The sequence below is a fragment of the Electrona antarctica genome (genome assembly GCF_951216825.1).
Source record: "Electrona antarctica genome assembly, chromosome: 12".
NCBI lineage: Eukaryota > Metazoa > Chordata > Actinopteri > Myctophiformes > Myctophidae > Electrona > Electrona antarctica.
In genome coordinates, this window is record NC_136793.1 from 24350851 (window position 1) to 24366113 (window position 15263).

General features: G+C 47.6%; 2 protein-coding genes across 2 annotated transcripts; both read left to right on the plus strand.

Moving 5' to 3' along the window:
* Positions 1–3786: 3786 nt before the first annotated feature.
* Positions 3787–4508, plus strand: LOC306934354 (uncharacterized protein; the record flags this gene model as incomplete). Its single annotated transcript, XM_079516923.1, has 2 exons — positions 3787–4454; positions 4502–4508. The coding sequence occupies 2 exons, from the start codon at positions 3787–3789 to the stop codon at positions 4506–4508; spliced, it is 675 nt and encodes a 224-aa protein (XP_079373049.1).
* A 33-nt stretch (positions 4509–4541) lies between these two features.
* On the plus strand, positions 4542–15042 carry lzts3b (leucine zipper, putative tumor suppressor family member 3b). Its single transcript, XM_079516636.1, has 7 exons — positions 4542–4656; positions 5083–5538; positions 5828–5995; positions 6513–6641; positions 6736–6927; positions 10957–11187; positions 13683–15042. Exons 1-7 carry the CDS (start codon positions 4555–4557, stop codon positions 14727–14729), a joined length of 2325 nt encoding a protein of 774 aa, XP_079372762.1. The 5' UTR covers positions 4542–4554; the 3' UTR covers positions 14730–15042.
* Positions 15043–15263: the final 221 nt, after the last annotated feature.

Consider the following 15263-nt stretch of genomic DNA (forward strand, 5'->3'; position numbering starts at 1 on the left):
AAAAGGCCTCTGCCGGGCCACAAAAGGCCTCTGCCCGGGCCAGACTCCATATTTGGGCATGCCTGACAAAGAACTCTTCTGACATCATTCTGACGTCTGCATAGACGGCATGCCTGAACTCCATATATGGGCATAAAAGGGACACAGACATAATATCTGGATGGGGCATTTATTTCCAACTTGCATCATTCCAAGTAGCCCAGTGCCCAACGGGCACCGCTGTAGAGGCCCCACGGGCACCGCTCTAGTGTATATAGTAAATTCAATATAAATGTATTAAATTCATCTTGTAACTGGTTTCATTTGACATAATAACACACTGCATGCATGTCTTGTAACGTATTGTGGTATTGAATCTGCAATGAATGATGTGCAGGATGTGCAAATTTAATAACATAATCAAGGGGGCCTCTTAGCCACCCCACCCCTATAAGAGCAAAGAGAGGGGGCCAGAGAAGCCCCTGGTTAGGTGTGACACGTTGGGACGCGTTAGGTGTGACGCGTTGTGAGCTTGCCAATCGTCTATTTTCGGTGTGACACCTGCAAGCAACGAAGACCCTCAGGCCCCCTTTAGTTCAGTTGGCTTTGGCGTGGAGCTGTGCCCTCTTGCCTGTGAGCACCTGGAATCCGGTCCTCATGCTATAGTGACAGCAGGAGTGGCAGGTCTCACAGTGTAGGAGGCGGTGTCGGGGGAACGGCAGGTGTGACACCTTACATATTCCTTGATGTATCTTCTCAAAATGATTTCTATCTGATTGGATTGAAATTTATCTTTAATCACAAGCTGGTTATTTCCATCTATACTTTTGGTATATATATACTTTAAGTATATTTTGAATTTGATGCCAATAAAAAGTGCTTTAATCAAGTAACTTTTGATTACCAGACTTTTAATTCATTCATAAAATGATGTCATGAGGAGGATGTCTTATAGGTGAAGACAGGGCATCAACAAGCTGGTGTTTTAATAGGTGGATGTGGTTCACTGAACTGATCAAACGCTAACGATACTACTCTATGCATTTATGTCATTAAGCCCTGAAGCTTTTGAAATTATGACTTTGTGGATTCGGCATGCCCCAAAGTAAGCCTAATCCTGGAAGTGTTTAAAAATGTAGACACATTATTTTAGTGACTATTAGGCTATTATGGAAATTGAAAAATGTCTGGGCTGAATTGCAGGTAGCCTAAATCCAGGTAGTTAACAGACTCTCAATTGCTTAATTGGGACCACAATGGAAACCACCTGTCATCCTTTTAGCCTTAATGTCTGACTGCCTCAAGTGCCGTTTAGAAATGTTACTTAAAATATTCAATCAATCAAACAAAATAATTTCATGGAGCATGGAATTATGGGGTTTATGGGGTCCATCCATCCATCCATCCATCCATCCATCCATATAGTGTAGCAGACCGGTGGCCCCTCAACACTTTGCATGATGGAAGACATTGGAGGAATGCCAAAAGGGGGCGTTTCTCTCAAGCAGCCAAAGGGGCGGTACCAAAGGTGGGTGTGTGTGTCTCTCAGCTGATGCGCGCATCAACCGACCGACTCCATCATCAGCATCCGACGCTGACAGCGGTCGAGGACTGCATTTCCAATAATACCGACCCATCATAGCGTCGCAAAAATAATTCAAAATCGTGTCGACCAAAACTGACGTTGCTGTCTATTACAAAATTGTTTACTGGGGCTGCCATCTTACAAACGGCGGAGCTGCAAATAGTGAGTAACGTTAGCCTTTGCTGATGCCTTGCTAGGATGCTACAGTCGGTAATTCAAAGCCACTGCATGATATAACGGTCATTAACATGGTGTATATTAGTGTGTGTGTGTGGGGGGGGGGGGGGGGAGGTCGGTCGGGGTGCGGCAGACTCATCTATTTCATCTAAACCTCGAATAGATATTTGGAAGCTCAGGATATTCAGGGCTCGATGCGGATGGTGCTAAAGCCGCCCTTACCGCCCAGGGATGCAGAGAAAGAGAGAGAGAGAGAGAGAGAGAGAGAGAGAGAGAGAGAGAGAGAAAGAGTCGTGAGGGGAGGGGACTGAAGCAGAGCAGCAGATAGATAGTGTGTTCTACTACTACTACTACTACTATTCACCCGACTGGAAGTAAACCTCTTGTAAATGGATTGAGGTGGGGGTGGGTGGGGATAGGGGGGGGGGGGGGGGGGGGGGATGGTGTGTGTGTGGTGTGTGTGTGGTGGCATTGGCGTGAGCTATATCTCTACTTACTCTCTCCTCTCCACCGTGTCTATATCTCTGCCTCCTTCCCTCTCTCTCAATGTACCATAATGTATGCCAGGATGGTATGATTTTTCTCTCTCACACACACACACACACACACACACACACACACACACACACACACACACACACACACACACACACACACACACACACACACACACGATGTTATGATGATGAACTTGATGATGTGGATGTCAACATGATGTGAGTGCTGTGCGTTTTACTTCATGTCATGTGATTCACGGGAGGCTACAAATCTGAGCCTTTGTGAATCGCTTCATAAATTGCATCCCTTTGGATGTCAAAATGTGAGTCGATACTATGTCTTATGATGTCCTGCTTATACTTTGTACGTGCGCACGCATGCACGCACGCACAGACACCCACACATACGTGCTTGTGCGCTGTACTGCGCCTTTTGTGTTTATTTTTGGTGTTGGTATTCAGCTATGTCTTATGCCATAATCTATGACACTCAGCCTATTTTTAAAGAGACAAAAAGATATGTAACTCTGTATCGAGGGAGTTTATGCGTGTAGCCTATATTGATAAAGCTTTATTTATATAGGCCTACTCCATCACTTGTTGGTGTCCCTTGCTGATATTCAATCTACAACGTGTTGCATCGCAATGCTATCTGTTATTGACACTCTTGTACTACAGCATGTAAATAATTAGGCTGAGCCGCATGAACCCTAGCATCCCTATTCTGAGCATGTCATATAGCTAGTATTTAGCGAAAATAGATCTACAGGATCACAATGCGTTGCAAAGCTTGCAGATCTACTATTTTAGCTGAAGAGATTTGGTGTTAAAGAGATAACCTAGACCCCTGGGGGACCCTGCCTTTTAAGTACCATATATAGGGTTTATGTTGGTTAAGGCTCATACATAGTCTGGATTTTCGGTGGTTAGGTGACCACCGAACTACAACATGACGTCACAAGCCGCGGTGAAGAGCAAACCACCGCCACCGCTCCAGCCCTTCTCTCTGTTTTTACTCACCACCGCTCAACGTTATTTCAGCTCCGGTGGTCAGCTCACCACCGGAGCGGTGGTCACCTCACCACCGAAAATCCAGACTATGAATAGGCCTTTAGTCTGACCAGAGAAGTTGCTTATGCTTGTGTCAGTTGCAAATGTATGATTGAACAGATTGAAAAAGTGTGTGCTTTGATCATTATGTGTATTAAGTAGTAGGCCTACTATTAACCAATAAGCCTTCAATTGGTCAGAGGAGAGTTTTTTGACACACTGCTTTAAACTGTCTTCTAGACTTATTTTCAAGCCCATCCATGTTTATCATCATGGTGGGACCCCACTTCCTGTGTTAGATCTTGTTCTTCTTGTAATAACTGCCTATTGTGAAATGACTATATTCTATAACTCCGTTTATTTCTCTGTGTTTCTCTAGTGTATGTGCCCCCACTACCTGCATTAGGTTGTGATGACCCACACTGCTACCAAATGTATGTGTGACCCTCCCTTCCATCCTGACTCCTAACCTCTAACCCCTGACCTTTGACCCCCACTATGGGCAGTGTTGGCAGTGGGGTGGCCGGAGAGCAGGAGTTTGCCATGAAGTCTGTGGGCACGCGGACCACCCTGCCTCGGGCCCCTCCTCTCTCTCGCCGTTGTCCCGCTGACCGAAGCTGCAGTGCCGAGCGCCTGCCCCGCCCCCCAGCCGCCATATCTGACGGAACGGTTTCCAGCGACGAGCGGGGAAGCGTTAGCATTGGGACGGGGACTTGTACCGAGCGGACAGACCGGCCCACCGAAACGGCCTCCTCCACGAACACAGAATGCACCATGACGGCCCCGTCCAACAACAACCAGTTGGACTGTGGGAACGCAGCGGGCAGGAGGGAACGAGAGTGGGAGAGAGAGAGACAACGTGAGAGAGGGGACAGGGGCAGGGACAGGGACCGCGACAGAGACTGGGACAGAGAGAGGCTGGAGAGGGAGCGAGAGAGGGAGAGGAACCGAGAGCGGGAGCGGGAGCGGGTGGAGAGGGAGAGGCTGGAGAGAGAGCGGGAGCGCGAAAGAGAGAGAGCCAGGGAGAGGGAGAGGGAGAGGATAGAACGGGAGAAGATAGAGCGAGAGAGGGAGAGGGAACGGGAGAGGGAGAGAGAACGGGAGAGGGAACGGATAGAGGGCGAGAGGCTGGAGAGGGAGAGGGAACGAGAGAGGGACAGGGAAATGCAAGGTGGAAGTCTGGATGTCTGTGGGAACATCGTGGGCCTGGGAGCAAATGAGAAGAATGGGGGTGGCATGAGCCAACACCAGCAACAGCAAAGAGAGATGACGGCTGGCCGAGCTGACGCTGACAACAATCCAACCAAACAAAACCCTCCCAACCATAACCCGCCCAAGATCCTTCCCGTGTCGGGAAAACTAGAGCAGGTAATTCCTAGTTTGGTAGACTCTGGTGAAATAGAATGTGTGTGCTCTAAAAACTAGGAGGCGAGTTTGATTTATCTAATCTGGAAAGTGACCCCTTTTTTAGGCTGTTGAGCCGCCTAACAACATACCAGGGGCGCAACAATTTACAATTTAGGCATTTAGCAGACGCTCTTAATCCAGAGCGATTTACAGTAAGCAGGAACAAAATAAATAGTCATCATGAATCATACGTATGCTAAGAACCTAACAGTGGAATATCTATATAATGATCTATGCATATACTATATAGTGCTAGTACCTCAAGTAGTGCACACATTTACAGTATCACTGTAAATTTGGCTTTGTGTTTCACTGTTTCAGCTTATCCACGTGTCTTTGTCTCACTCTGTTTTTTTTTGTCCCCTCCAATTCCTTCTAATGATACAGAACAACTCAGGGCTGGTTCGTCCCTCTGCCTTCAAGCCAGTCGTTCCCAAGAGCTTCCACTCCATGCAGAACCTTGTGGGCCAGGCAGGGGCTGGGAGTGGGAGTGAGGGGAAGGCTGAGGGCAGGAATGAAGGAATGAATGAGGGAAGAGGCGGCAGGAGGGCTAGAGACGTCGGCGTGGGAGAGTCAAGAGAGGTCCCAGAGGCCCTGCTTCTTGACCAGGACAGCCCGGTGCGGGCGGGCAGGACCGACGGAGGGGGAGATGGCCCCGAAGGGGTCCCAGGTGGGATGTCTGATTCCGGGAGGAACTCCTTGACTAGCCTGCCCACGTACACAGGATCTGGGTCCGGTTATGGGCCCCCAGCCGTCTTGGGACCTCTCAGTGCTTCCACCAGCCACATCAACAGGCTGGGGACGGTCGGGGCAGCCGCAGGCCTGGAGAAGCCAGGTTATCAGGTACGACCTGCAAACACACAAAAGGGTTGACAGGATCACCTTTGAAAAGAATATTACATTCTCTCACAAAATGAGTGATGGAAATAGCTAAGACAAATGTTGGTATTATTAGTGTGGATCCTATGTTTTTACAGTAACATGTTTCGTAATTCCAAAATGGGTACACAGCAATTTTAGATCCAAAAATAATATGTCAATTGCACATAGATAACTAAGACAAGAGCTTACAAAGGCTGTGTTGTTAGAGTGGGTCAGCATAATTCAACACAACAACGGCGGTGTCTTCCAGAACGGACTTAGTGCCTCTGACAGTGGCCGCTCCTCCTCTGGGAAGAGCTCCTCGTCCTATCAGAGGATGACCCACCTGAGCGACGCACCGGCACCACTACGCCCCTCCCCTTCCTCTGATGACATCATCCAGGACCTGGAGGACCGGCTGTGGGAAAAAGAGCAAGAGGTCAGAGGTCACTCAGGGAGGCCTCATTTCTAGCTATGTTGTACTCACAGTAACTCCCAGGCACTATAACCCCCCACCCCTCAAATATATCTATCTCAAATAGCTGTCATTTTGTACTTTGGTTTGTATTTCTGGTTTGACCGATGTAGACATTATCTTACTAACTACTGCACTGAGGCAAAGCTTGTCATGTAGGCATGGTTTTAATTTGTGTAGCCCCCTTGATTCAAAATTCAACTTTGCTGGTATGAACGTGTTTAGCATCTTACAAATTGCAAGTTTATCATCCTTTTACCAACAGATGGCTTTAAAGCCATCACATAGTTTGCCAGCATTCCTAATCTTGGAAAGCTTTCTTGGCCTGTGGCCACAAAAGGTTCATTTTCGTGACTTTAGGGCCTGATTTATACTCGCAACAATGTATAAATGAAGTGTATAACGGTACCCTGGAATGTATTTTCTCCATCTCATACTCTCTGTCTCTGTTGATCCCTCTCCGTTCCTGCTTTGCTAACAGGTGCAGCACATGCGGCGTAACCTGGACCAAAGTGAGGCAGCTATTATTCAGGTGTTTGAAGAAAAGCAGCGTGTCTGGGAGCGGCAGATGGATGAACTGAGACAGAACTATGCCTCTCGTCTGCAGCAGGTGACCCTGTGCTTTACTTCAATTTAGGGAACAGGTGAAGGAGAAACACGATTAAGCCAAGACTAACATACACACTCCACACATGACTCTGCAGGTTACACGGCGTGCCCAGCGCTCACAGACTGCCCTGCAGGCCCAGATCGGGCGTCTGTCCCAGGACAAGAGAAGGCTTCAGGAGGAGATGGCTGCTCTGCTGGCCCAGAGAGAAGATCTGGAGAGGAAGTGCCTGGACTATAGGAAGGAGCAGGCAGACATATTGCCACGCCTAGAGGAGACAAAGTGGGAGGTGAGACATGGTTCACGTGTGTGATTGTGTTGTTGAATAAATATTCATAGGCATACTGCTAGACTAATAATAATAATAATAATAATAATACATTTTATTTATAAGGCGCCTTTCAGGGCACTCAAGGTCGCCGTACAGGTTTAAAACAGTTGATACAAAACACAGTTAAAAGCAAAACAAAACTAGGGCACAGACTGAACTCATGTCTATCATGTCCAGTGGGCCAGTAAAGCACATACATGTAGAGTGGCCGCTTGGGAACCGGTAGGTTCCCAGTTCGATCAGGCTCCCCCAGAGTTACTGTCGAAGTGTCCTTGAGCAAGAGGCTGAACCTCTAATTCAGAAACAGAATCAACCTTTATTGTCACATCACATTACAAGTAAGGTGGGTGAAAAACGTGGTTGTGCAGGCTCATCATTGCAGTTAAAAAGGATGGAGAGAAGAGGAGCATAAAGTGCATAATATGACAATTGTGGGTGCATAATAAATAAAAGGTCATGAATGAATGTATTACGAGTATAAATAAAGGAGTCCCTATTGAAAACATGAATCAGTTCAGTCTGTGCATCAGACTAATAGCTCTTCTTCAGCAGTCTTATTGCTGATAAGTGAAAACGGTTCAAAAGTCTGGTAGTACTGCTCCCAATGCTCCTGTAACGCTTGCCTGGCCGTGGGTTGAATAGGCTGTGGCTGGGGTGGTGAATGTCCCTGATGATACTTTTTGCCTTAGCCACGCAACGTGTCTCATGTATTTCCTGGAGGGGGGGAAGCTCCCCTACCACGACTGCACTGTTCGCAGTTTCCGAAACAGGCGGTGGTGCCGCTTGTCAGAACACTCTCTGTGGTGCTGCTGTAGAATGCTCGGAGGATGCGTGGGCTCACTCTGAACTTCTTCAGGCGGCGGAGGCAATAGAGTCCTTGTTGGGCTTTTTGTGTGGCCCACTTCAGGTCCTTCGAGATGTGTATCCCCAGGAATTTTAAGTCGCAGCAATGTTCCACTACAACGCCGTCGATGTAGATAGGTGCATGCTCTCTCTCCTGCTTCCTAAAATCCACGATCAGCTCTTTGGTCTTACTGACCGAGAGCGAGGTTGTTTTCCTGACACCACTGTGCCAACCTCAGCTCTGTCTCTTCATCGTTTTCAATGAGGCCCATAACTGTAGTATACTTAATGATGACGTTAGAGCTCTGTGGTTGTATAATCATGTGTGTACAGGGAATAGAGGAGAGGGCTCAACACACAGCCCTGTGGTGCTCCTGTGTTGAGGGTCAGGGGGTCCGATGTGATGTTTCCCATTCTCAAATAGTCTCTCCCCAGTCTTTTGAAACATTTGCTGACAATCGGAGTGAGGGCCACTGGTCTCCAGTCATTCAGGCACGCCACCTTGGAGTGTTTGGGGACCGGTACCACAAGGATGATTTGAAGCCAGACGGGACCACAGCTTGGGAGAGGGAGAGGTTAAAGATGTCTGTGAACACTTGGGCCCTACGGCTGGAAGTCTCTGCGCACATCAGCCTCCTAGATGGTTAAAGGGCTGGCCTCCGCAGGTAGTGCAGGCATTGGGAGGTTGTGGCTCCCTGGGTTACGCTCAAAATGAGCACAAAAGGTGTTCAGCTCACCAGGGAGGGAGGCAGAGGGACTTTCTGCAGATCTGGCTCTTCCTCTGAAGTCTGTGATAGTCCAAAGCCTCTGCCATGTGGTCCTCACGTCCCTGCTCTCAAATTAGTCCTCCAACTTGGTTGAATATTCATTCTTCACTCTCCTGATGGTTTTCTGGAGCACTGCTCGGGTGTCCCCCAGATCACCGGATCTGAAGGCAGCATTGCGTGCGAGGAGAGCGGCACGGAGCTCGCTGTTGATCCAGGGTTTCTCGTTGGGGTAGGTCCTGATTGACTTACCAATGAAACACATGACCTTGTCTGAGAACTCATTGATTTTCTCAGCAGCATTCTGAAACATCTCCCAGTCTACATTTTTTGTTTGTTTGTTTCCGAATTCATACACACATTTATCTACCATCTGCTATTATTAGATTTTCCCTTGTGCCCCTGTGCCGATAGAGTTCTAATGCAGCTTCGTAGTTGTTTGTGCTTCATCGTGACCTTAAAATGTTGGCTTCTGTAAAGACTCTTAAAGACACATATCAGTGAACACAATTAAAGCTGATTATGGCAACATATAACATTGCAAAACCCTCTTCTGCATTTTTATTAAAAAAATATCAACTTCGTGTTGATTTCCCTATTTTTATTAGGAAGAAAACCCATTTTATACTCAAACACATTTTATAATCAGTGGAGTAACTATTTTTCCATATCTCGCCCACCCTTAGAGTTACATCATGGCAAGGTAACTACACAACCCAAACCTCTACCAAAGTGTCCTATTGCTTTGGACTCTATGTTGCCCCCATCTCCGCCTATTACCAGAGCCCATCCTACTGTTTTGCTCCACCTGTTTCTTTAATGTTATCCGTTAGTAACCGGGCCAAATCACAATAGAACAGGACATCACACACCTACTCAATCCCCCTGGGGGCAGCAGGGTGTACAGACAGGGTGTACAGGCAGAACACTGAGGTGCAGAAGGACTTGCTTTAGGAAAAGCCAGATACCTGCAGCCATAGCTGCCTTAAACAACATGCCTTTCTGAACAGGCCTGAGTGTACTGCTGCCTGCCATCGTGTGTTGTTATTATTGCTGTATTGCTGTTATTGTGTACTGTTGTTTTACATGTACAGTATTGTTGCCTGATTTGTACAGTGCTGTGGAAAGACGTTTCCCCTTGGGAACGTCTAAGTCTATAACAGCCTTTTCACTAGTAAGAGACCACACCTTCGCTCAAGATTAACAGTTTATTGAAACAGAATGAGATGAATGCAGAGTGGAGTGAGGAACCCAAGGTAGGGCGAGACTCAGGGTGGGGGCGTAGTCTCTGGAGCTGACGGTCATCTTTGCTCTACTCGGAATGAGTGGTTGGTCGTCTCTGCTCCGTCACTGCCCCCCCTGGATTCCTAGAGAATCGAGGCGGAAGGAGGAGGTTGGGGTGGAGGAGGATGGCGATTTTGAAGAATAGTGAAAATAGCCGATCTACAAGTGCAGTACTCACAACCCATGTTTGGTCTGTCGTGGAGCAGAACAAACAACTTGGTTGAGAGATCGCAGGTGTATTTATACTGTGGTGATTGCACCGGGGATTGGCCGGGTGATAATGAAAGGCAGGTGAGTTTGATAAGGAGGGAGGAGTTGTTGATAATGAGGGAGGAGTGGTTAAGGTCAAGCGGAAGGAGGTCTCTTCTCCCGAAACTGCGTTGTATAAATACAACTTCCCTTAAAACCAATAACATTATTTGTGGCATTCTTCTCTATTCCAGTTAGACTCCCCTTAATATTATGCCTTAATATTTGTGCTTCAGGGATGTATTCACGTTATACTTGGCAGAGAAACTAATATTCTAGCGTATTACTTTTAATTAAATAAATAATATGCAGTAGAACTTTAAAGTAACTTCCCAAACACAGCTGATTCAGCCTTCTGTCATATAATTTACCCAAAGTAGTGAAAGCAATGCCACTCACCCACCCTTAAACCCGATTCCTGCATGCAGAGAATAGCAGACCTACAAGCTGACAACGCGCCACATCCGCGACACGTTGTGAGCTTGTAGGTCGGCTATTCTCGACTTACGAGTTACGAAGTATCGTATGCAGCTGTCAGGCTGCTGAACATAACATAAGACTGTCGCTGATTTGCACTTTACTGACACACTGTTAATGTGTTTAGGACTTCCATTCGGACTTCTAAGCAACATGATACTGACATGCACTATACTGAATGCACTACATGTGATTTAGGACCTCTGTTAATTACAAGATACTGATTCTAACATGTTGCTCCCTGAGCTGCAAACTTGAAAGTCTGCATAAACCAGAGTTTAATCTCACTGTTACCTGTAATTGTGTTGTGACAAATGAATAAAGTTGATTGACTGATGATGAATCGGGCATTACCCTCCTCGTTGGGCAGGTGTGTCAGAAGGCCGGTGAGATCTCTCTGCTCAAGCAGCAGCTGCGGGAGAGCCAGGCTGAGGTGACACAACGAGCTGGAGAGATGGTGGCTCTGAGGGGCCAGCTGAAGGAGCTCAACGCCCAGCTGAGGGAACGGGAGGATGTGATGCTGGGTCTGAAGGACTCCTACAGCACCAAGACGTTGGAGCTGGAGAAGTGTGAGGTGGAGCTTAGGAGGACTCTCTCAGAGGTACAGCATGGATGGCATGCATGCATGCATGTATATTAGGCATGTTATATCTATTCTAAATTCAAGAACCGCTGTCTGTCTGTCCACTTCCCTAGCATAGAGCAAGACAGCCTCCTCACAACGCCACAACGCACGGACAGCCTCACGGAACCTAGCGCCGTGCAGCCCTGTCCTCCAACCTCAATCTGCCCTGCATTACACACGCCAAACATTCTAACAATCATCTTAATTAAATTAATTTGCATCAAAAACAACTCATCTCCCCGCAAATCACGTGTCACCAGTGTCACCAGTGAAATGCATGTTGGGACGGACACTGATTAATACTGGGACACAGTTTTCCACGCAACATTCCCCTTGAATTCTCCAACGCACCTCCCCTTTTCCACACCGCCCCCAGGCAGGCATCAGACCTATACATCAGACCCACACGGGGAAAACAACTCGGACCCATAGTAGCCTACAGCTACTCTTGCGTCCGTCGAAATAACTTCTTCTTTGGGGAAGCATCGCGGCCAACGCGGGGGTTGCGTGGCACAGGCACCTGAAAGCCAGCTTTGACAGTTGGACGGACGGGGCATGTTCACGTGAACACACGCGCTGTTTCGACACCACACTGTCCCCACCCCTCCTCTACCACCTCCTTCGCCGTGCCGTACACATGGGCTACATGCACGCTGAAAGCCTGGACACTGACAACGACAGGTTACAGCCCTGCGTGCAGCCAGCGTGGCTGCGTGACACACTGAACAGCTCCATCACAACGGAATGCTTCTCTGTCAGGGACTCGGGGTGGCCAAATGGAGACGTTTTCTTAACCGCCTACCGTTAGCACGCAACAACAACAGGGTTTAACTCCACCCGGACGGGGCATTGCCTTGGCAACAGTTACAATACTGTTCACTTTTCTATCTGTTGGATCATAACATATGAATACTATAATCCGGGGAAGACATATCCCGTGCCGTCGGAACAACACAATGACAAAAATACATACAAACAGATGCAATGACCAACGCTGGCTCAATAGCTCACAAACGACACATTCCTAAATCACACAAAACATCTCATTCTTAACCTGATTATATAAAGAACAAACTACAACTTGCTTTGCAGCCCAAAAAGCCAACCTCCGCGTTCACCGTTTAATAGCTTATATCAGACGGTGAGGGGTTAGGGACCGTCTACAAAGTGCAACACTGAACGTGAAAATATTCAATAACTTCCATTTATAGGCAGAATATCACCACCAAATTTACATCACACATCAATGGTGTACTTATGATTGTACTGCAGCATTTTCTTGCAAAAGAAACTAGCCTACTAATTAGCCTACTTTTGTGCCCAACCCAACTTCCCAAGACCATCTGTAAACAATTCCCACCCCTATCAGTAATGTGATCTATTATATCACATTACCCACACTGAACATCATTTGCTGTTCATATATTCAGAACGGGTATGGACTAGTATTGTAAATCGATTCAAATCGTTGCAAACCGGTGACAATTGAAATCGTGATTAAATCGCAATTTGAATCATGATGCAAACAGTAGCGGGCTTGTAGAAAAAGAGAAGAAAATACAGGATCTTAGTGAGAGAATTGATAATTAAAACAAAATTCAGTCATTACTACTACTGTATTGAAAAGAGAAGAAAAGTTAAAAGAGAAAGAAAATACTCGATTTGTGTAAGAGAAATAATAATAATAAAAAATCACACCCGTGTGAAGTGAGTGGTGCAACTCCGTGTGGGGGTCCCCAGGGGGTCCCCGGAAGTTCCAGACCCACAGGAACGCGGCCAGGGTGCTGGCCCGGTTCCGGCGAGCCGACCCGCATCCGAAACGGTTGAGAAATGACAGAGTTACAGTGTGCGGGTCCCCAGGGTGGGGGTCCCCAGGGTGGGGGTCCCTCTACTGTACTGTACTGTCACTGTACTGTACTGTAACACCCCAAATCATCATATATACAGTTAATATGTGTGTGTGTGTGTTAGGCTGCGCAACAGTGACACTTGGTTGTGAAAACCAACCAAACGCAATTTTCGTGCTCGGACCCAGAGACAGACCCAGGGACACACATAGCTACTTAATAGAGTGGTTGCACCACTCAAAAAATGTTCTGTTTAAAAGATTGAGTGAGTTGAGTGAATGCCTAATGCCTAATGTATGTGTGTATATAAAAACAATCTGACCAGTCTGAAGTGAGTGGTGCAACAGTGCCCCCTGTTGGTACATTGCTGTTCCTTGGAGTGGTTGCACCACTCAAAAAGAAAACACACACTCGCACGCACGCACTCACGCACGCACACACGCACACACACACACACACACACACACACACACACACACACACACACACACACACACACACACACACACATACATATACATATACATATACATATACATATACATATACATATACATATACATATTTAAATAACATTTGCTTATACAATTGGTTTAAATTTGTTTTTTGTCTCCCTTTCCACAGGTGTCGATGCTCAGAGAAAAACTAGGTGTGTTTGAGGCAGAGGTGCTTAATTTAAAACGGGCTCTAAGTGAGTTCAGCAGAGGACAGGAAGCTCTCATGAACCAGCCTCATATAGCAGCAGGCCTACTGCCACCATGGGGAGCTCAATACTGCCCACGCACCCCCTCTGAACCCACCTCAACCTCCCTCATCCCCACCTCTGACACGCTGCTCCTCCAGAGCGATGAAGCCAAAGCCCAGAGGCAGGAAGCTCAGAGACAGGAGAGGCAGCAGCGCGAAGAGGCCCAGTGGCGTGAGATGGTGCAGCACCGGCAGGATTCCCAACTGCACCAAGATGTGCAACTGCGCCAGGAGACCCACCTCCGTCAAGACGCTCATCTCCGCCAAGAGGCCCAAATACGTCAGGAAGCCCAAATGCGCCAGGACGCCCACCTCCGCCAGGAGGCCCACTTGCGCCAGGAGGCCCATTTGCGCCAGGAGGCCCACTTGCGCCAGGAGGCCCATTTGCGCCAGGAGGCCCAGCTAAGCCAGGAGGTCCAGCTGCGTCAGGAAGCCCATCAGCCCCTACGGGGCCAGGACGGCCACTGGGACGAGGCAGTAGATCTGCGCAGGCAGCTGGAGCAGCTGCAGGCAACCTTGCGGTTGGAGCGGCAGCAGCGGGAGCGCCAGGCCCTGAACTTCGACCAGGAGAGACACACCTGGCAAGATGAGAAGGAAAGGGTTTTGAAATACCAGGCACAGCTACAGCTCAGCTACGTGGAAACACTACAGAAGAATCAGGCTTTGGAGAAGCGTATGGGACACCTCGGAGCCAAACCGGCTCCCGATTCCACTACTACTCCATCCCCTTCTTCTTCTAACTCTCCACCTCCTCCACCAGCCCTGTCCCCTACCTCTCCCCAGCCACCAGGCTCTCTGCCTGCTCCCATTGCCCTCACCCTCTCCCCACCCTGTGAGGACCAGAAGGGCCCTCCCTCTCTCCATCAGCTTGCCCCGCCTTGGGCAGGCCCATCACGCCTGGAAAGGATAGAATCTACTGAGATATAAAGACACACAGTCCCGTTAACAAATACAATACAGTGGCTACTGGCTACACTACAATACAGTACATGGAGATGAAACCTCAATTCAAACAAAAACTGTACAGTTTGATATAAAAACTATTCATTCACATTGAGAGTGAACACAAATACAAGCAACTATAGATACTAAAGAGTTACAAAGGCCTACCATCGAATTCAACCATAGCAAAATAAGAAACTGAAATGGGAATATTACTATGTTTAATCAATGATGATGATGAACCTCCTGAGTAGCCTTTGTCTCACAGGTTGCATAACTGGACTATGTTCACAAAAGGTGTGCCCCGTTGATGGAACGGCATACAAATAAACATTGAAATGACAATGCTTAGAATACAGCACCAATGCAGGGGTCATCTGACGACCACGCTAGAAAAGGACCAAGAAAATCAGGGATATTGTCTGATCATTGTTACCTAGAATATTATGCGCTATTTATTCATTGTGAGTGTGTCAGTGATAACATAAAAGAATTAGTAGGATTAGTGGACAGAGTGTG

Excerpts from the sequence above, each read along its gene's own strand:
- lzts3b (XM_079516636.1), top strand. The coding sequence starts at position 4,555 with ATGACGGCTGGCCGAGCTGACGCTGACAACAATCCAACCAAACAAAAC. Across the intron at positions 4,657-5,082 it reads TGTCGGGAAAACTAGAGCAG|AACAACTCAGGGCTGGTTCG; the intron begins GTAATTCCTAGT and ends CTAATGATACAG. Across the intron at positions 6,928-10,956 it reads TAGAGGAGACAAAGTGGGAG|GTGTGTCAGAAGGCCGGTGA; the intron begins GTGAGACATGGT and ends CTCGTTGGGCAG.